Here is a 22,991-nt window from a genome sequence, read left to right as displayed (position 1 = left end):
GTGGTCCAACGTCAACCGCTCCTGGAACCGTTTCAACACTCTGGAGACGGTTGAATGGTGAATGTTCAACATTTTTCCCAACTGCCGGTGCGACAGGTCAGGAAATTCCAGGTGTTTGGAAAGAATTTGTTCTTTCGACTCGCGTTGGTTCACCTCCATTTTCGTTGAATCGAAAACCACGACTTCGAGTTTGACAGCATGTAGACAATACACATCAATGAGAAAGTGTGCAAAATTTGGTTGATTTTTACCCAATGGTAAAAAAGTTATTCCCCGTTGAATGTGTCGCATAAATTTCGAGTTCGCCCTTCAGCAGCTCATGGTGGATCACACCCTTTCGATCCCATCAATTACAGAGTTTTTAATTTGGGCACCGTGGATATTCATCGCAGTAAAAATTGAACGCAAAGCAAAAATTCAAAGACATGTAACTAATACGGAGACCGACACTGATATTGTGTAAATACTCTTCATGTGAGCTGAATGGAAGCGCAGTGAGAACAACTTCTCGTCTTCCGATGTTTATGACAATCCTTTAGAGATTTTTTGATGCGATAAACTGTCTTCTAGGCGAGCAGCAAACTCGTAATCACTTTATTAGCGTACATTTTCACAAATTTGCAGTAAAACAATTCCGATGTTATGATGCAGCACTTGAAAGTAAACGTAAACAAAGTTGACAGTATAACAGAAATAAATCATAAGTTACACAAATTAACCCAATATTAAAATTTAAAGTTTTCGCATTTTTTCCTGCCGCACTCTGTACGTTAGCAGTATTTTTGTTTCAAACAAATACATATAAAAAAAATCGAAAATTCTTTAAAAGAAAATTATATACATATTTTCTTGAGTCCGACACGACACCACAAACCATCAAACTCTTAGAAATAAGTTAGTTTTATTATTAAAAGAACGAAGGGGGGGGTGTTTCAGATATCCACTACAATCCCTTTCTACTAAACATCATTTAGAAATCATTTAGAAATTAGTTTTAAATTGAACTTCCTGTTATAAAAAATGTTAAAACAGATGAATTTGAAAACGAAACCCTTGAGAAAAACAACAATTTGTTGTTTTAAGACTTTTATTGTTAAATTCATTAAAGTCATTGGACCTTTTCTATTGCCGCACTTATTTTTGAATGCTAATAATTAGTTGAACTCCCTGCACGTTTAATAACCTGGAAAATTATGTACTGAAATTGCGAATTTATTGGGGAAAAAAAGTTTTTCATAATCTGATAAGCTCATCTTGAATACACACCTTCAAACCAAGTTTGTATGAGAACAACATCAATGCCAAACAATTAAAGAACTCTTCTTAATCACACGTGGAGAAGTTTTCGAGATCCATAGATCTCGCCATGATACTGGCAGGAACAAACCGTTCAGGAACAACCGGGACCGTTCAAAATAAACTTCTTTTCATTGGAAAATTCCATCTGCAGTTCAAAAACAGAAAATAGAATGATTGCAAGGGGAACAAAAGCTTAGGGAAAGCCACCATACCTTTTCTCCTTCACATTACTGACGTTTTTATTTGTGTATTGGAATAAGTTCATTTTTGATCGAATTATATTGTGAACACTGCGAAGTGTGTAGACTATACTGTGCTATACACCCAAAATACATATTTAGCATATCTTTTGACATCCTAATCCGTTACCTTAAATGAGCTTAAAAGTAACAAAAAATGTTCTGTCCACTCATAACTTTTCAAGAACACGACCTCATTGTTGACGTAGGACTAAATGTTTCATTCAATTCGATACATAGTTAGCACTGCGGATACTTTTGGAAAGCTTTGAGTTCATTTGCCTCTGACCTGTGAAACTATTGACTGGCTGTTGGCCCATTGACTTGAGAATGAAAACTGTGCCCCGCAGCTAATGCTCGTATTTGCGACACGAGTAGGTTAGCACAAAAAAGCACAAATCACACGTATTAGTATACGATCACCATGCAAATCGTAAAAAAATTATTCCAAAAAAAATGTATCGACGTTATAACTGTTTCATGAAAACGTGTCATGTCTTCTGATTTGAAACACCTTATGGAAGACGTAGTCCTACGCCAAAAGAACAACATAATGACCTTAACATAATGAAAATTGAAATTTTGGGTGGCTGCAACTATATCTACAAAGCTTAAAAACGATCTAAGATGGTCGGGGCAACGGTTAACTGGGTAAATCGGATAATGTATTGACTATAAATTGTGAAATGCTTCCTTAAACGTATAACACGGCTGTCAATGACCGTTTTCAATTCATACTTCCCACATTGAAAACATAACGTAAATATTAGATTTTTACGACTACAACATCTTACAGGAATACACTTTTCTATGTTTGAGACCTTTCTTTTGAAACTACTAAAAATTTGGATAGATAAGCTCGAATTGAAATGTATGAGTGAGATTTTATCAACAGTTAAACAGTTAAAATAACATGAAATTTTTCTGGGTCTGATTGATTCTTAAACCTTTCTAAATGACAACAGAAGCCGTCAAAACAAAGAAATAAATGCGCTGTCATGAAGTGCACTATGTGTTCTGAGATAGAATGAGAAAGACTGTATAGCTTTTAGATTTTAAAAACTAATAGCATGGGATAAACATATCATGGATGTTATTTAAATCTTTTCCTTTGTCTCTAATTTTTTTTGAATATGCATGTGAAAATGAATTCCGATTCCGTTTTGACTCAATGGGTGATGAAAGAACAACTTTTGTGTGAATCCTTGATGTTTTGTTTTCATGTCACTTTTAAATCAACGTTTGTCTATTTCTCAATATATATAATATTAGATAACACTCACAGTTTAGGGATTAAATTTTTTCCACAAAGCTGTGTTCCACTTATTACAACAAAGCAACGTAAGCAAGCGATATGTAGTATGTAGAATGGATTGTCAGTCAATTCTGACCAAGTAAATTGTCTAATTTATCAAACTAAACGTAACGCATCTGATACCATGTCAACATATAATTACTACCCGTGAGTGGAGTCGCAGTGATATCAATGATTGTTCAAGTTTTTGCCTTTCAATTATTTTTTTATTCACAGCAAAAATGTTTTCTTATGTTATTTACTGTTCAGTTTTTTGTTTCGGAATAATACATTTCTTATTTATTTCCCCCCGGAAGAACTGTGCTTGCAATAAAATCACAACAAGAAAAAGTCAACTAGTCTGGGTAACAATCAATAAAGTTGTGTTATGAAAGAATGAACTTTTGAGATGGTCTTTGCGTGTTTGTTTTTATGTTCCTCTAGTTTTGTTTTTTTATGTTTTGATTGTTCCTTTTATGTTCACCGTTTTCCTTGTAAAAGAATGCTATCTCTGTCTCTCATGATTTCTTTGATTCTCTTATTGTGTCTAACCGATGCAAATGCAAAAAAACAAATCGAATCAATGCTGGAAAATGCAGAAGGAAAAAAAAACTAATCATGGTTTTGTTTTTTCTTTTTCTCTTTTATTCCATCTGTTACTGTCAACCAAACAAAAACAAATTCATCTGTCTAACGTAAAATCGTCAATCTGGCGGCAATTTCTTCTCAACGAAATTAACCAAAATACGCCAAATATGTGGGCAAACGATTCGATTATGATCTTGACCGAAATACGTATTCACCTGTCATTCGAACATTTTGCAAAAAAAATTGCGGATGAAAAGGACTTTGAGGTACAGTTTAAATTCCTTCTCACTTATCACCTACTTTTAAGGCGTAAAATCTGTAACGTATAAACCACACCACACATTTACACCAAATTTTGTAAAACCTGATACAGATAAACGCCAAAATCGATATAGCGTAATGATTGTTGCAAAATCTATATGTATCAAACTGATGCTTTTTAATTTTTTTGTTTCGTTAGGAATATATTTGTTTGGCCATAGAAAACGGCCGAGATTCTGTGGTCACTTTTCTGAGCATTAATTAGAACTTGGACACTTTTTTTTGAAGACATTTTTGCAAACAAGTGGTAGACGTTTTTCAACTGAATGAAGATTCTGTGCAACCCTGTTTTGGTTAGAAGTATTACTTTTCTTTTATACAGATATACAGTAGTTGTTCGTAGTTGAACTTAGTAAATTTTCAGTTAGTGTTTCTCACTGGTAGTATTTTATTTTTTTTGCCTTTATTTTCCATCTGTATCGTTACGAATACCTGAAGCTAGATGTTAAATTTTCAGTTTATTTTGTACCGATAGCGTTTGCGTATCAGACACGCAACTTTCACCCGAATAGTGTGGTTTCTTTTGTAGTGGTGGTTTGTAGACCTCCCCGAAATCTACTTCAGCTCATGAGTACTTTTTACCATTATTTCATTAGAAACTCTCTGCGTCACCCGTGTTTTAAAAAACTTCTTTCTTAGTGGCATAAACCTAGATAGTTTAGTGTACTCTATGATGAAAAATCACTCAGCGACAGCAGCTATCTTACTCTGTGGAAACATTTGTAATATTCTGTTTGAGTTTCTACAACGTACATTCACTTTCCCCGTAGCGCATGTCATTTATTTCATCGGATCGGAGGAAAGAAGATAAATGATTCTCATCAGTAGTTGTTTAGTCAGATGAACGCACTCTTAGGCAAGGCGCAAATTGAGACGCATATAGCGCGAGTAACTTGGCGCGATATAGCGCCTGTTTTTGTGGCTAATGAAAACAGAAATGATGGCGCAAATTGGCCAGATGACGCGAGATGGTGGAGCGCTCGTGAGACACTACTCGCGTGAAGCTGTGGCTGAACCACAGTTTCTCGTGCTGGTCGTGCCGGTTGTAGTGGTTGTTTTGGTGAACAATCATATAGCGCCGTGAGTTTTGCACTGTATGGTTGTACCGGTCAGGTTATTGTGTTAGTAAATGAATATATCGCGCAACTCTGTGTGAATCAGACATTATATGTGAGTGGCACGTTATGGCACCAAACTGCGACTCAATATGCGCTCCATCACGCTACGTTTGTGGCACGTACGAGTAGTGTTGGTAGCCTCGTGTTCGCTTGCGAGCGCTATACGCTTCTCAATTTGCGCCTAGCCTTAATATTTATCATGCGACACCTACCTTCATCCTCTACTACATTGTTTGATTTCGAGCCTTCACTCTGCCATCTGTTACTAAAACCACGTACCAATATCCCACATTAGTTCCTTCAATCGCTGGCCCACCCCCTCTCAAATTTGGTTTCCAACTGTACTCCTTTCCTCTATTGAAACCTTTGATCAATTTTTAATTTATTTTTATTTAGAGACCATCTCACAAGTGCTTATGTTGTATTGCTTATTTGATCGAAACACAGAAATGACACCTTTTTTGTGATTGTTCTGAAAAAGTTGTGTTCTGTTAAAATCACAAACCCTCCGAAAAACAAAACAGCGTACTGAACCAGCGAAACTGAACCAACTATGCAAAGCTTGTACAGCAAGAAAAGCAATTCTCTCCACACTCACATCCTTCCGGAACGCAATGCATTTTTCACTAGGAAGGTGAAACTAATCCAAAATACACTGAGCTTCCATCTAGCTTTAAGCGTTATTTGCCTGATTTGGTATCATGAGACATTTATTTTTTTTCGGTTCATAGTGAGTCTTTCCGATTTGGGTTGCCTTATGAGTTTCGTAGTTCTCTTTTTACGGTGATTGATTTGGACACTAGATGCCTATTCATTGCTTGCGCGTAGACTGTAGCAACGTAGAACTTCCGTTCTTTATTTTTGTCCGTAACAACTGACAGAAGAATGAACGTCAACAACAGCTGTCATCTGTCTGTTCAAAGTGATACGAAAATCACCCCCGGCATGGTTGCAAATGTCACCGGTTGTACCACGATGCAGTACAAACGTGTGAGATCTTCAACCATGTTGTAAGGCTTTTAACTTTAGGAAACTGTATATTACTGTAATTTAAACTTAACTGAGCACCCTAAAATAATGTTTTACAAAAGCAAAACCAAACAATGGAAAAATACCACAAACGAAACACAAAACATTCAATTGACACACTTAGACTTTGTTTGATTTTGAAGCAATTCATTCGTTATGTCACGGCACGTGGTACTAAAATGTCGATTTACTGTTTTTTTTCTTCACATATAACCTCCCACCGAACAGTTTTTCATCCGATTGGAGCACATTAGGAAATGTTTCACCCAAAAGGGGGGAGTCTTCATACTGGAAGAATACAGTAAGTACCAACTTTACGATCACAGAGTCACTTAACTACATTGTTTTTTTTCTACCTTCCATTCTAGATCCCAAGACGCGTCAACTGGTGCAGAGGAAGTTTATGTCAAATTTGGTAACTATGCTTTCCTCACCTGAGTACTCAAGTTTATCGTTCGTCATAATGTTCTTCATGGATTGTTCTAGTGCATTAGTTTTGCATGGTGTTTCATGTGAATATAATCCAAATAGTTTGGGTTGTCTATATTTGCAGACAAGAATACTGTGTCATGCCCAAAACACTATCCACTAGTCGACTGTTGTCTTCAATGGAAATCTTCAAAGAAATATTGAGCACGCCAAATCAGCAGACCGCCAAGTGACGACTACCTAAAATCCGAGTTTTCATCATCAGGTGCCCATTTTATATTACGACTGATTTATTTTTTATTATTTTATTATGTGGGTTGTAAAAACGTTTAAAGTTTAATTTAATTTTTAAGTAAACTTTTTTGACGGTGTATTTAAAACGTTATTCATTCTAAACAGTTCATTGATTTCAACAACTTTGATGTTTACCATATTTCAATCAGACATAGAAAAAAAATCTATGATTTTGAATACGCTCTTATATAAAATCAGTCGTAATATAAATTGGCCATCTGATAATGAAAATTGGAATTTTAGGTAGTTGACATCTTACGTACAAGGTTTAAAAAATTGAGGCCTCCGATTCGGCCTTTTTTAGGGTGATTTGGTGTGGAATGGCTTTATTATAGACGTGAAAACATTCGTGAAGGATAATAAATTTTCATTTTCTCCAAAAGATTTTTTGCCAGCTTTGGTCAAACAATTTGCAAAGTCAAAAAATACGGGTAAGGTCAAATGGATTTTTTTGGGTTTTCCATTAGTACCTTGTGAATTTTATTATTTCTAGGGGTCTTCGTAGCCAAATGATTGTATGTGTTCATTTAGTAAGAAATATGAGATATCATTCAAGCTTTGAGAGCTGTTTATCGATTTGCTGATTTTTTTTCTTTCATTTTTTGTTTATCACGCGAAAACACGCACAAACAAAACTAAATGTTGTAAACCAAGAATTTTGTGGCTTTAAAATGTTGTGTGCTTCATCTCAAGAGTTCATTTCAAAGAAACTGCAATGTTTCAAGAACCACAAAATTTTCTCCATGTTGATTTTCGCGCATATACCAATGAGAAGTAATGATGACTCTCGCAATGTACATTTGGGCAAATTATTACTCAACTATCAACACGAAACAATGTCATAAAAAACAAATTACAAGGCTCAAGGACACCACCACCTATTTATGGATTTTTAAAATTGGTTTTGAAGCCATTGCTGTGCCCATTGGTATTCCTTATAAAACTGTGTATTAGAAAATTCTTAAACATAGAAGAAAAATGCCTAAAATTATAGAACGATCAGCTGAACAGATAATTATTTTTTTGTTGGTTTCACAAAGTTTGAAATAATTTCTGTGTTAGTCTTCAATTTTTAATCTAAATTCTTTCATTCACTTCGAATGAAACATTTTGGCATCACCACAAATCGCCACAAGTCACATGTTGCTTTACATAGATAAGGCTCGTCTCCAAAAAATGAACAAACCGTTAAGGTTCGTCTTGAGTATTTGATGTATCAATCAGACAGCCCCATAGTTGATTCGTGAATAAGGTAGTCCGAAACAGAACGATTTTCGCTGTTGTATATGACGAATTTCATTCGATAAGAAGGCTCGAAGACTTTTTTAAATAGGTAACATTTGAATGAAAAATTATACTTGGTGTTATTTAATTACTTGAAACACGTAGTCCTGATCCTTCGACATATCAAATTCAAGCCAATATATTCACCCTTTACCTTGAACGAACGCATAATGTTTTTTCGCCTGCGGTTTTCCCAAATCTTCTCGTTCTCCAATTTTATACACAGAGCGAAATATGAAGAAACACCCAACCTAGACTAAAGTGGCTGCCTCGGTTGCTAGCGCAAAAAATGACCGAATTCAGAACGTTAAAAATACTCATAAAACGCTGTTCCGTTTCATTCACTCTCTCGACATCACATTATCGATTTACCTTGATGTTTTGATTTGTATTTTGTTATTAACAGTTTTCGTTTCAGTTTTCCAAATCAAATGTAAATGCAATCCTAGAAGTGTTTCCTAAAATTTCAGAAGTTTGTATAAGTTTGTTTGTATATTGCAATCGCAAAAAAAGGCTATACAAAAACTCACTTTCGAAATCCGTGGGGTGAAACGTCAACAACATGCATTTATGTGAAATGTCATGATATTGATGTTCGAAAATTAAAAAAAATACGAGTTTATTCATCAATATCGATCGTTGGCTGTGTTCAGTTGTCATTATGCTCTCAAATGTCAACATATGGGCAATAATATTGCCCGCGTAAGGTCCGCTTCAGGAGTTGGCAGCACCATCTCAGATTGCGATGAAACGTTGTGGGTTACACATAAAAAAAAGAGCTACTTTTCGAAAAGTACCAAAGTTTTTTCCTGAATTTTTACGAAATTTTCTTATTCAAAAACTATAAGACTAACAACTTTTTGATAAAAAAAAATGTAGGAAATTTTTTGAATTTCAAATGAAAAATACCCCAAAAAATCGTTTTAAATTTTCACTTAAAAAAAATTAAGATCGAAAGGTAGTTTTGAAAACTCCCATAAATTCTGCACAAGGATAATTTGTTACTTTGACGAAAATAAAATTATTTAAATGTTCTGCATCGATTTCAAAACAGGATATTCATAGTGCTTTACAAAATCCACTGTAATTCTGCGAATATCGCAGTAGGTTCCAATGTTTGCAGGCAAATTTTTAGCCTAGAGTATTCCCTAAATATATGTGAAAGTTTCATATTGATACGTTTAGCCGTTTTTTCTAGCCGATTTTTCAAAACATGGACTAAATTAGAGGAGTATTTAAACGTAAATCGTATCCGAAGTACAAAATCCTACGCGGCTCCAAATTTTGAAAAATCTTCTAGGAAAAAATGGGTGGGTTATATCTATGATATAACCGCAAAGTTGACGTGGGACTAGCTTAACTTAGCAATCGTTTGTTTTTATTCATTAAATTTTTGATTGAATGAAACAATTTCCGGATTCACTCGAATTCGATATATTTGCTTTGTGAGTAAAGAGATTGAATAGATGCCATGTAAAGTCAATTCATGCATTGTGATAATTTATGTTCTTCGTTACAAGTAAATTGATTGACAGTCCTTTTACGTTTAGTATGATGCCTAGGACAAAATATGTGAACGGAAGAATTATCAAACGATTATTTTATTTTATATTTCCATCTGAAGTTTGCATCTCTCAAGTGTACGTACTTTTCGAACCGCGAATATGCTTGATTTGATGAACTTCAGGCACTCAGTGCCAGAAATCCAGTGAGCAGAAGATATGAAGCCATATACTTCAGTGCAATCTTGAATAACCGAACCAAAGCGTTGTGTTCGTACCCGTTTTTGTAATCCGTGTTAGGAAAATACTTTTCGGAGTGCAAAAAAACATGCGAGTACAAAAGTACCCACGGCTTGCATGAATCAACAACTTCAACTTATACTTTTTATATTATAGAGCCTTTAAACTTGTAAGTTCATTTGCCTCTAATATCTGCAAGATTTTTCCAGGTTCCTAAGTTTAGAAGACCATGTTAAGGAAACATATTTTAGTCTGCACAAAGGCAAGCGAGTTCGAAAGTACTCGCAGTTTGAATTTATTTGCAGTGCCGATTTTCCCAGACACCTTGGTTTAGAAGTCTGTATGAGGTAAACGCATTTCAGTCGGAACAAAAATACCCCCGACTTGCATGAATTTGCAATGCCAATTTCCCCACGCTCCATAGATTTGAAGTCTGTGTTAGGGAAACACATTTCAGTCGAAACAAAAATACCCCCGACTTTCATGTATTTGCAATGCCGATTTCTCCAACACTGCTTGATTTTGAAGTCTGTGTTAGGGAACACATTTCGGTGAGAACGAAAATCCCCATACATTCATGTATTTGCATTGCCGATTTCCCCAAGGCTGCTTGGTTATGATGTCTATGTTGGGTAAACCGTAAATCAGGCCAATCAAAACGAGGTAGTTAGGGCGTTTAGATAACGCTTAACATTTTACAGTTATTCAATTGTTTATCTAATGAAAAATATCATGTTATCAATTGCGATAGATGCGTAGAAATATTCCCTTTCAATTGATGCAAACATCTTTCCAATCCAGTATGAAATGTTCGAGTTATAAGCATACGGAATGTTTCATTTTTTCATGCATGTTCTGTGTTTAGGTTTTCATTTTACCCCCATATACTCCGGTTAGACGAAGTCCCACGTCAAAAAGTTGCTGAATGTATCAACATGAAACGTTCACATATATTTAGGGAATACTCTGGGTTTAGAATTTCCCTGCAAACATTAGAACTTGCTGCTGTATTTGCAGAATTACAGTGGATTTTTTTTGCATTTTTTTTAAATCGATGCAAACATTCAAATAATTTTTTTTTTCGTCAAAGTAAAAAAATATCCTTTTGCAGAATTTATTGGAGTTTTCAAAACTGCCTTTCGATTTGCGGTGCGATGCTCCGCATAAATCTATTCAGTTTAGCATTATATGTACGGGTAACCACTTTGCCGCACTAGATGACCACTTTACCTCCAGACAAATAAAAAAGTTCGATTTTTCAACTTTTTTCTAATGATGAAAAATGTACTATTTTAATTTTTTATAGTAAAAGTCTTTTGCTATCTTGAACAACAATAAGTTGAGCTACAATATTCTTCGAAAAACGGGGATTGAAGCGGTATGTGGACGCTGGAAATGCGCATGTTTCTTAGGGTGACCACTATGCCCCTATAAAATATTAGGTGTGCCACTTAATTCGTTCCGTTTCCACAAAATGGCTCAAGGTGCTATAAATAATCGACGGCGACAGCTGAATTTTGCTGAACCGAGAAGTGTCGACATCTGTCAATCAAATATTGTTTACAAGTCGTTGAGTTTTGCACAACAAGTTCAATTTTTAGTGCGTTGAGAATGTCGAGTTTCGTTGCAAATAAGCACCATTTGCGGGAGGTTATGCTTTTCCGTTTCCATTAGAAGAAAAGAGCAACTGAAACGCATCGATTTTATGTGAAGCTCGACCAACCAGGAACATCAACGCCGAAGCCGAACATCTACTGTGCCAATATAATGTTCTCTAATGCACTATAAGCAGCTAAAACTTGTTCAGACGATCAATGGAGACTTCTACATACCCACGCAGGCCACAGAAGGCAGTTTTCAGCATATTTTGTTCTATTTCGATCTATTGTGTACACCATCCAACGACTAATCTGCCGTACTACGCATAGTTGTCCCATGTTCCAAAATCAGCAACTGAGAAAAACGCAATCAAAGTTTTCTAGCATATTTATCTACCAGAAGACTTAAGCAATTTAGTTTAGCAATATACCGGGTTTTTTATAAGCAGTAAACTATTGTCTAATGAAATGTGAAAAGTTCCCCTCACTCGAATCAATCAAGCTTGATTATAAGTTTAAAAATTCATGGTGGGACAGATATGCCTAGAATATCAACATGGGAAAATTTAACTTGATGTTGTTTTTCGAAATACTGGGAACAAAAAATAAGTTTTTCTGTGTTTTTTCGAAAGATTATACATGAAAACATCGTTTTAATAATCTCATTGTTATTAGGTATTCGCTAACAAGGTGTACACGTATTCTGTTAAACTTTTTTTTTATTTGTTTGAGAATAAGTTCGTTCTTCCAAAACAGAAATGAGTGCATTAGCCCTGATGAAAGTGTGACAAGTGTGTGTACTTCAACCGATTAATTTATTATGGATATATGGATCTCTAGAATATCAACATGGGACAATTGTGCTTTATGTTGTTTTTTTAAATGCTGGAAACAAACAATAACTTTTTCTGTGTGTTTCCGGAAGATTAGGCATAAAAACATCGTTTTATGAAGAGAAGTGAAAATTGTCAAAAAGTAACATGGGACAACTATGCGTAGAACGACAGTAATCTCCATGCTTAAGTCATCATTACTCGACTGTACCATTGACGGAGTGAACAAACAATTCCTAACAATCGGACTGAATGGCCCTTTCCAGGGCCGCCAAATTATGAAAGAGTTTAATAATGTCATTTATTTTTATTTTTTCAAATACATCCAAAATCAGTATGAAACAAGTAGACTAACGTAATCTTACGCCAACTTACGGTCGTGTCTTGGATACTACCGTCCTGTAGGTTTTTTTTTTTTTTGAACAATCGACGCTTTCAAGAATACTACATACACTTTCAGTGAGAGTGAAAAATCAGAAAAAATGACACATTCTTAATAAACACTTGTAACGTTAATTACTATTTTTGCTGTGGAGTGATTTTGATGATTTCCTCCAATAGAGTAGCAATTCAGCCGTCTTCGGACACAACTCTCTATTATTTGTTTCTGCCCCATAATTCCATCTATAGGAATATGATGGATGCAAAGCACTACACTCAAAAACATATCCTCCATAATTAATTTAGGGCGGAAACCAACTGTTAAAATAAAAAAAATACGGCTTTGTTACAGAGTATACAAACGGAACAACGGTACAGCAATGGGTGTCAAAAGACGAAATTAACCCTGTCACACATCATGTGATTTACTCCATTCATTTCAGAATGGAGTAAATTAATCAAGGGGAACGGATTTGCATTTTTTTTTTGAAATTTCGCATTGGAGGCAATCAGTCGATAACATCTCCAGTCCAACACAGACACATGACTTATGCTTATTTTCTTGCGTTTTTTTCTTTTTTCCTCGTATGTGTGGACACTAATGTCCGACTCTTAATGTAAACTTCTCGCATTAAAACGTAATCTTGAATCACGAAACGAAATCAAACCACACACCTCTATTATCTCCACAAACGACTTGCTCCCATTTGTGACCGAACCAAAAACTACCGAAACAAAACGGCAAATTGCTGAATCTCTGAAAATCCTTGAAGGCAAACGAGGCTGCACTCTGTCTGCATCGTATTTTTTCCATCCGCCACGCCAAGATGCTCCTACAGGACCAGCAGCACAGACGGGCGGAGCTGCAGAGGTTGTAGTTTTCCTAGAACACGCAGCTTAGTATAGACCCACACGAGCCTTAGGGCGTTAGGGCAGTTTGTTCCCAAAACGCGGTGCCTTCCCATCCATATCGATCGAACACACTTAGCTACCCATCTGTAAATCAACGCCTGAGGGAAAGAGAGTCGAGTGTCGTCGAACCCTGCATGTTAACTATGTGTAAATGCGCGTGTATAGTGGGTGTGAGCAATGTCTCCTATCTATCTGTCTCTCACTCTGCTGAAAGTAAGTTCAAGCCGTTTAAGTTAAGTTATTTGTTCTCGGGAAATATTATTTTGATTTTGATAACTCTCCCCCCTAACTATCGTTTGCTATTTGTACGAGTTTTGAGTTTGTTAGAAAAGTAGTATTTGTTCCAATCGGCCTCAATAGCCTCGTTAGTGAATGTATGACAATGCGTGAGAAACGATCGGTATGATGTGACGTTTTTTGAAAACCATTTGATTTTTGTTTGTTTGAATATGATGAGTTCTTGTTTTTAGAAGATAAAGCCATGCTCGTGGAACCTGCCGCGACTATACAGCAAATATTAACCTTGAAATTTTCTAACTTCCCATTATTTCATTGAAGGCCGACGACATATGCTATTCGGTTTTGTGTGTTTTCTCGTACGTTGCTGCCGGGCAGGAATGGCAGAAGAAGTATCCCGCCATCTCGATAGCGGGTACGACAACGTTAGCCACTCAACAAGTGCCACCGATGACGACAACTGTGGCCCAACAGCAGCAGCACGTATTACACCAGTCACCCCCGGCGGCAAGAACTGCCTCACAACCTGTCCAACCGCCAGCTCAGAGCATTCCTAAGGTTCAACAAACACATCTGCCCCCGCAAACCTCTCCCAAGCTTCAAACAATCATCAGTAAACCAATTCCTCAGCAACAACAGCAGCAATCACAATCACAACAATCAATACAACGTACGCCACAAACCCACAAACAGGTATCGAATGACAATGACGCTCCACCTAGTTTCTCCCCGCAAGCGAAACAGCCTCCAACTCTTCCGGCTCGACCGAGTTTGTCGTCTTCAACCTCGTCCGGTTCCTCGTCGGAACCTCCAAAAATGAAAGCCCCCGTATTACCAGCATCTTCAGTAGCATCTTCGGTCAGCGCAGGCCGCTTACCACAGCAAACCTCGCTTCCCAATAGGGGGCCTCCGCCCGCTATTCCACCCAGAATCGGACTCGGGCAGCGGTCCGGCTCCGTACAAATACCTTCCAGCTCCGCTGGCAGTGGCCAGATGCGCCAGCTTAAGCGACAAACATCGGCAGCATCGCCGCCGAACCAGTCGCCACCCCAAGGGTCAGGCTTTTCTCACAATCCCCTGTCACAAAGACAAAATTCCAAAGGAATGATAAATATTTTTCGGAAGAATTAGATACGAGTGAGTCTCAGTAGGGAAAAAGGGAACGTGTGTAGGTGAAAAATGACGAGAGCCTCGCTGTTGCAGAAATGGTGGTGAGTTTGGATTGATTTTCGAGTTATGAATCCCACTCTTAAATGTGTTGAGCTACGGTTGAGCAAAGTGCATATTGCTTAGAATTGATAAAAAAATCTTATTTTATAATACAAGTGCAATGTTTTTATCGTACAGTATGCAACAACGACATTCGCATTTCAGAATAGGTTAATTTATGGCCGAAATTTGTTTACAATGACAACTTTGTGACGCACCCATTGTTGGGGTGCAAAACCCAAAACTTAGTTCCACTTTTTTATTTGTTTAATAATCTTTCGAAAAAACTGCACAACATACACATCATGATTTATATTTACTAACATTTCTGACGATAACTCAGAGTCAAGGATCCCATGCGATTTCGCCAAACGTCTTCACACATTACTACAGAATGGTTTTACCTCGTGTAAGAGACAATACATATTTTAACCAACTTCTGAAAAAGGTTGCCAGTGTGTTAAACTCTTCAGATCGTCTAGCACAGTTATTTTCAACCGGAGGGGAATCCCCCCCTAGGGGGGAATTTGGTCATTAAAAGGTCGGACTTGTGCACGGGAATATTGCACAATTACTTCGCCTTGAATAGTGATAATGATTAGTAAAAAGTGCTACAAAAACATTATTGGATACGCGAAAATTTACGATCCTCGGCAAACATCTCCAAATATAAAACGTAATGTTCAATTTAACAACTTCGCAATGTTTGAAAGACTTTCGTCAGTGAATGATGATGGAACAGACGATGAAACAGTACAGAAGACCATAAAAAAGGAAATTATTACAGCATTTGTCAATACTTTTTACAACAAGTTAAACTTGAAACAAAAAACGAGATTTGGACATGGGAACAAATCACCGTAACAGAGTGGATATCAAAGATGTGCTTTTCGACAACGTTCTCAAGAATGACGATTTTGGTGGACTGACTTGCCAAACTTTATATGCCTTTTTTTGTAATCAGATACAAATATAAACTTTGTAACTATGAAAAAATGTTTGTGTTAGTAAGCTCTAAAAGTCTTTCGGAGACAGTTTGCATGTCAAATTTGAAATATAAAAGTTAGAGCAAAAAAAAGTTTTTTTCACGGTGACCCTAACGTAATTTAGACAGAAGGCGCTATTTTGGTTATTTCAAGAGATAGAGAAAAACTTTGTTCTACAAAGATGTCTCAAATAATTGGAACTACAACATTGCCAAACTATTTTTACCTCTATCTTTAAAGATAAGAAAGTTAGATTTTTTATTTCATCAACAATTTTGGTCACCCTATTTTTGACAACATAAAAACGAGCGCTCTTTCATGAGTAACAACTTTGTCTAAGACAGTTTTTGTCTAGAGATAAACGTCAAGCTCTAAATGCTAATTTCCACTTAACAACTTCGTCGCCCAGAGCGATTTGGTCGAGTTTCTTGCGGGGCCCAAATGCAACTGTCGGTGCGCTAGAGAAATATGCGGGCAACGATAATAATGAATTCAGGTTCGATTCAGGACTACTTTTATGTTGAATCCGAATGAAATCAACCGACCGCTGATTAGAAAACTTATAAAGATAAGTTTTCAGTCAATTATACAGTGTTGGAAATGATAATAAAAAATGAAATTCAACCGAACGTACTTGCTTTATATACTATATTCGATGGCGACGAATAACTACAATTTTATTGGATAACTAGCCGACCCGGCAAACTTCGTCCCGCCAAAATTTGGTTTTTTGTTATCAATACCTTGAAACATTCACTTTTTCTTATTATGAGCAAATTCATGGGTCCAATCGCAGAACTGTTCATTAATTGATCTTCTATTCGTCTCCGTTGAATTTACTTTTTACTATAAAATTACTAGTATTTCTACCAAAATATCAAATTATTTTCAGACACAATTCTCGTTTAAGATTTTTCAACCACTTGTAAATAACATGATTCTCCGTTACATGCAATAAATGTTTTATACAGAAAATATGATAGAATAAAGACAGTCCTAAATCGGACAATTCCTTCCTCGAGTTCTGCTCTTATCGACACATCTGGCGATCCTTTTTTTGGTATAGATAGAAGGAAATATAGGAGTGCGTTACATCACATTAAAATTCATTTCCAGTTTCGAACAAAGATCAATTTCGCTAGCGCAAACATCAAATGCACTAACAGCACTTGTCACTAAAGGGTGTGTCACATCAAATTGCATCACGGAAAAAACGCTGTAGAAATTCGCCCAGTAGACCGATCCTTTTGAAAATTTTAGACAGTAAAATAAAAACTATTTTTATTTTATTGGCATTTTCTTTTTATTCATACTTCGAGCCCAAGCCCGTATGCTCGCACCTTCCTCTTTACCCCGTCCATAAGGTTCTGTACAACGTCAGGTTGTAGTTTTTTTTTGAACAGAAATTCATTTTCTCTTGAAGTCCGCCTCCGATTTGACAACTTTTGGGTTCTTCCGGAGGGCCTGCTTCATAATCGCCCAATATTTCTCTATTGGGCGAAGCTCCGGCGCGTTGGGCGGGTTCATTTCTTTTGGCACGAAGGTGACCCCGTTGGCTTCGTACCACTCCAACACGTCCTTTGAATAGTGGCACGAAGCGAGATCCGGCCAGAAGATGGTCGGGCCCTCGTGCTGCTTCAATAGTGTTAGTAAGCGCTTCTGTAGGCACTCCTTAAGGTAAACCTGCCCGTTTACCGTGCCGGTCATCACGAAGGGGGCGCTCCGCTTTCAGCAAGAGCAGATCGCTTGCCACACCATGTACTTTTTGGCAAACTTGGATAGTTTCTGCTTGCGAATCTCCTCCGGAACGCTGAATTTGTCCTCTGCGGAGAAGAACAACAGGCCCGGCAGCTGACGAAAGTCCGCTTTGACGTAGGTTTCGTCGTCCATTACCAGGCAATGCGGCTTCGTCAGCATTTCGGTGTACAGCTTCCGGGCTCGCGTCTTCCCCACCATGTTTTGCCTTTCGTCACGGTTAGGAGCCTTCTGAACCTTGTATGTACGCAGGCCCTCCCGCTGCTTGGTCCGCTGGACGAAAGAACTTAATAAATTCAGCTTATTGGCGACATTCCGGACCGAACTTCTCGGATCACGTCTAAACTGCTTAACTACGCGCTTGTGATCTGTTTTCACTGACGGAGCATCCATTTTTGCCGTTCTTCACCTTCCGGTCGATGGTTAGGTTCTCGAAGTATCGTTTTAGTACTCTGCTGACCGTGGATTGGACGATTCCCAGCATCTTAACGATGTCCCGATGTGACAACTCCGGATTCTCGAAACGAGTGCACAGGATTAATTCACGACGCTCTTTTTCGTTCGACGACATTTTTCCAAATTTACGAAAAATTGACAGTGAAGCATGGCCAACGTGATCTATACACTCTTATCTAATTATAAGCGAAAGCTGAAGATATAATTCCTAAAAATTAAATTTCTACATCGTTTTTTCCGTGATGCAATTTGATGTGACACACCCTTTATGTAATTGTAGAACAAACGGGAATTTAATTTTATTGAATTTTCTCTTTTTCCTTCAGAGTTTTCCAAAAATTTTCAATTGTCATGCTTGGCTGGAATATTTTTGGTTGAAATATGTGTAATATTTTTATGGGAACCCCTCGCCATTCCAGAGGAGGGAGAGGTGTCATACCATTATAGAAAACTTTCTCGTGCCCAAAACTCTCACATCCCAAATTGTGCTTGATTAACTTTCGAGTTATGCAGAAATTTGTGTTTCATTTGTATGACAGCCCACACTTAGAGAGGGTGTTTCATTTGTATGGCAGCCCAGTTTTATAACGACAGCAGAGATAAAGGCGGCCTCCAAATTTCAGATCAATCGGTCAACAGGAAGGAGGTTAAATTTCTATAGATGTGGGACAACCCTGCAGATAAACATACAAACATATTTATAGTAGGTAATGCTAAATAAAACCGTTTAAAAGTATAGTATAAAAACTATATTTTTATGTTTTTGATTTTTGATTATTCTTCATAACCCATACTTACATTTAAGTGCCCATTCTATTAAATTCCGTTTGAAAATCCTATTCAAATTGAACGAGAAAAGTGTCACCCACATCTGGGTGACGGGGTCTCCCAGGAAATACATCCGTCACCCAGATCTGGGTGTACCTCTATTTAATCTTCTACCTTCTCCATGTGTGGAATTTTCCATTCCATATGGAAAATTCTTACATTAACATTGGAAAATCCTTGGTTGGATTTCTCCTATCTATAGTAGGAATCTTTCCCATTAAAATCATAAATTCTTATTGAAACTTTTTCCTAAGGCACGCTTCGTCCGTAAAAATTCTACCTTTGAATCACACGATTCGTACAAAGAATCGTGCGTGTAAGATTTATTTCTATGATAGGGCTTGAATTCGGGTAAACTGTATTTGAGGTCACTGCACCCATAACGATTAAATGGATTTCCGAGTGTGCGCCAGCTTATATACGGATTTGTGTGATTTCAATAGCCTATTTTCAAAGCAATTTTGAAGCTATTGAAACAAGTTTTCGGGTCTATAATTAACAATCAACAACTTTTCACATTAACAATATTGAACAATTTTGTCTTTCAAATGAAATAGTTATCATACCACTACGATCAACAGGTAAAGAGGTACTAACGTTCAAAACCTTCCACTCCAAGCGTCACTCTATCGTTTTCGACACTTTGAACTTACACTCCGGCACAGAAATGAAAGACGTAGTCCTACGTCGAAAGGTTCAGGTTCGGAAAAAAGCACTAATAACTGCTGAAAACCATTGAAATTCGGCTGAGGTTGATCGCAAGGAAGTCCACAGAATGGTTCTGGGCCAGTGAATGGTGAGTTTGAGCCGTTCCTGGCAAGTTCATCTGCTCGCTCGTTGTCCTCTATACCGCAATGGCCAGGAATCCAGTGCAATTGTACCGAACTTATCTGACTAAATTGCCGTAAAAGGGAAATGCATTCCCAGACAATTTTTGAAGAGCATTCGAAAGCATTTAGAGCTTTAAGTGCCGCTTGACTGTCTGAGAATATGCAGATGTTAGCATGTCTATATATTCTTTTGAGGAAAACATTTAAACATTTTATTATTGCAGTTATTTCTGCCTGAAAAACTGTTGGACAGTTTCCCGTAGCCACAGAGATTTTTGTTCTAGGACCGTACACTCCGGCACCTGTTCTTATTCCCATTTTTGACCCATCAGTGTAGAACATGATTGAACCATTACGAACGTTGGGGCCACCCACATCCCAAACTGAACGAGAATGTTCGATCACTCTGTATGGAATGTCATAGTTAGTCCTAGGTTCCATCCAATCACTGTTCATCTCTGAGGCTGGTCCAATGGGTAAGAGATTCAGGATGCTCAAGCTACCAGTTTTGTCCCCGTCTAGTATTTTTTTTCCATCTTTTAAGCTTTAGAGCGCTTTTTTTAGCCTCTAGCTGAACATATTGGTTCAAAGGTACCAGGTGAAGGATAGCCTCCGATGCCTTTGAAGGTGTACTTCGCATTGCTCCAGTAATGGCAACGCATGCTAGTCGTTGGGGTTTGTTTAGCTTTTTTGTAGCTACAGTCTCCTTAGTCTTTGGCCACCATACAAGTGAGGCATAGGTTATCCTAGGCCGCACAATTCCAGTGTAGACCCACATAACCATTTTTGGTTGAGGGCCCCATGTTCTTCCTATCATTTTAGAGCATGCAAATAGGGCTGAGTTGGCCTTGCTGATTATTGAAACTAAGTGCGCGTTCCAGTTTAGTTTGGCATCAAAGATAATGTACAATTTACAATAACGTGTATTTTTAGTGAAATCGTATTACTCTGCAACCGAAGCCTTAATGAAACTTTGTCCTCTTATGGTAAGAATTTCAACATTTCTCGTCGTCGATTACTTCCTCTGGGGGTACGTGAAAGATCGCCACAAAATTTGGAGGAACTTAAAGAAGAAATAACTCGGATTTTCAACAGCATCGAAGTCGTAACGTTGCAGTTGTGCATGAAGAATTTTGTTCACCGTTTAAAACGCGTTATCGAAGAAAGGGGTGGTCACATCGAAAATTTCCTAAAATAAGCTTTATTTTCGTTTAATCTGAAAGACCCTGTACAATATTAGTATACAGGGAAACTTCGATATAACGCACCCTCGATATAACGTCAGTCGATATAACGTACACATTTTCGTAGTTCAAAGGAAAATTTTTTTGAATATTGTTTTTCTGAAATAACAATAAATTATTTGTATTTTGATACTAAATCTTGATTTGTATTTTGAACCAATTCCGAAGTACAACTGTTTTGTGATTCCGGATTCTAAATGAATCAAATTTTAATCAACAGTACGAAGGGAAACATTTTGAGAAAAGTTGGCTTCGTCTTCTAGTTGAAATTATTCATTGACCTTACTCAAACAGCAACACAATAGTACTGTACTGCGATATAACGTACAATTCGATACAACGTGCAATTTTGAAAGTAAAATGTACGTTATATCGAAGTATCGTTATCCTTGCTATGGTGGCTGAGAGCAGACAAACGATCGCAAAAGGTCGATTTGTTAATGAGAGTGATTTTTTAAGGCCCTCGTCATCATTTCGGTGATTTATCAAAACATCATGAAATATTTTATGCACACACACGGATGGTCTTCATTTTGAAGACATTTGACTCATTGTGAATACCACTGATCTAGGGAATTTCTAATATCCGACCATTCCACTTACCACGGACTAATTGCTCGTTGAAGACTGATTTTTCGTAATATTTCAGAATAGTGTGTTGAAGCTACTGGGCTGAACCTTTTCATGGTTCAGTAAGAAACAATACTGAACAAAAAGCATCACGACATTGACGCATATGTGATCTGTCACACAATCCCCACTGAATATATATATATATATATATATATATATATATATATATATATATATATATATATATATATATATATATATATATATATATATATATATATATATATATATATATATATATATATATATATATATATATTCAATTAGGGCTAAATGAACTAACCTGTATATTTGAGTAAATTTGTATCTGAGCGTATGTTTAAGAACTTTCTGAAGATGCGAATTTGTCTAGTCTCGTAAATCAAACAACCAAGCACCACCAACTTCTCCTACAGTGTGAGGCGAATTTTAAGCCAGCCAAGGCAGCGTAAGCTTTGAAACTGAACTAGCACAGGAGGCAATTGAAGTGAAATACTACCATTATAACCTCATCCAATATTTTGTGTCGTCGGAATTTATCTCACTATACTGTACATAGAACTTGGAAAAACCATCAAACATCAAACTCGTAGAAACAACCCAATGTTAGGACTGTTGAAAATAGGATGGTTTGAGTATAGATAGCCAAAAGAAAAAAAAACAAAGCTGTAAATGTTCATTCAGTTTCTGAACCATTACTGAAGGTGGTAATCTATGCATGTCATGTTTTTTTTTCGACAGAAAGTTTAAATATCTGAGAGACTATTTCCAACAAATCCTGAAAAAAGTTGGGCATATTTCGTTGTTTCTATTAGGGAGTATTATGATACATATGATGACCATATCATCAGAGATGCTTTCACGATATGCTATTTTAGATCGATCCCTACCGAAGAAACTCAAATAAATATTCAAAAGATTTACTCGAAGAATAGGCGGAAAAGATAGGAACCAGCTCGGAAGCTCGTTATGTTGTTGACAGAAAAAATAAACTAGAAAGAATTTGATGAATACAAAGATATGAACTGCAAGAAATAGAAGACATGTTCGAAAACAACCCAACCTGGAGTTAGCCAATCAAATATCACAAACCCTCGCCAGTCCCCAAAATCGAATTAAATGGAATTTCCTCATTTTAATTACCACCACCCCTTCATGAATACAAAGTCTCACTCAAATGAAGAGATTTCGATTGCCCGAGCCATTCGCGCACACTATTTGATTGCAGCAATTAATCGATATGAGCACCACATATTCTCCGACTGTTTATGCACTACAAAAACTATTAGGAAAGCCAACAGCGTTTTTTTATGCGCGTTTAACCTTGAATTCCGTAGCAGCTGGACGGGGCAGGGCGCGCGGCTAGATAACAATTGCGCACTGGCTGCGCGAAGAAATACTCCCGCGACAGGTCCCAAGGGCCAAACCGATTATCGGTGAGCTCGAAAACGGTCAGTTGCATTTTCATTCATC

At 37.1% G+C, this 22,991-nt stretch overlaps 1 protein-coding gene across 9 annotated transcripts in view; it reads left to right on the top strand.

Moving 5' to 3' along the window:
* Positions 1-22,580, top strand: part of LOC129762987 (MAP kinase-activating death domain protein) — a 66,997-nt gene extending 44,417 nt beyond the window's left edge. For 5 of the 9 annotated variants that reach the window (XM_055761636.1, XM_055761637.1, XM_055761638.1 and 2 more), the window contains 4 exons: positions 3,678-3,686; positions 6,117-6,189; positions 6,257-6,303; positions 13,920-22,580. In XM_055761636.1, the coding sequence (XP_055617611.1) occupies positions 3,678-3,686; positions 6,117-6,189; positions 6,257-6,303; positions 13,920-14,729 (939 nt within the window). In that variant the 3' untranslated portion in view covers positions 14,730-22,580. Of the gene's footprint in view, positions 1-3,677; positions 3,687-6,116; positions 6,190-6,256; positions 6,304-13,222 lie in introns of all 9 variants that reach the window. The other 4 variants (XM_055761642.1, XM_055761635.1, XR_008740771.1 and 1 more) reach the window with 3 other exon arrangements.
* The last annotated feature ends 411 nt before the right edge of the window (positions 22,581-22,991 follow it).

This window comes from Toxorhynchites rutilus, chromosome 1, assembly GCF_029784135.1.
Source record: "Toxorhynchites rutilus septentrionalis strain SRP chromosome 1, ASM2978413v1, whole genome shotgun sequence".
NCBI classification, from domain to species: Eukaryota; Metazoa; Arthropoda; class Insecta; order Diptera; family Culicidae; genus Toxorhynchites; species Toxorhynchites rutilus.
This window is presented reverse-complemented; position numbering and strand designations above follow the sequence as displayed.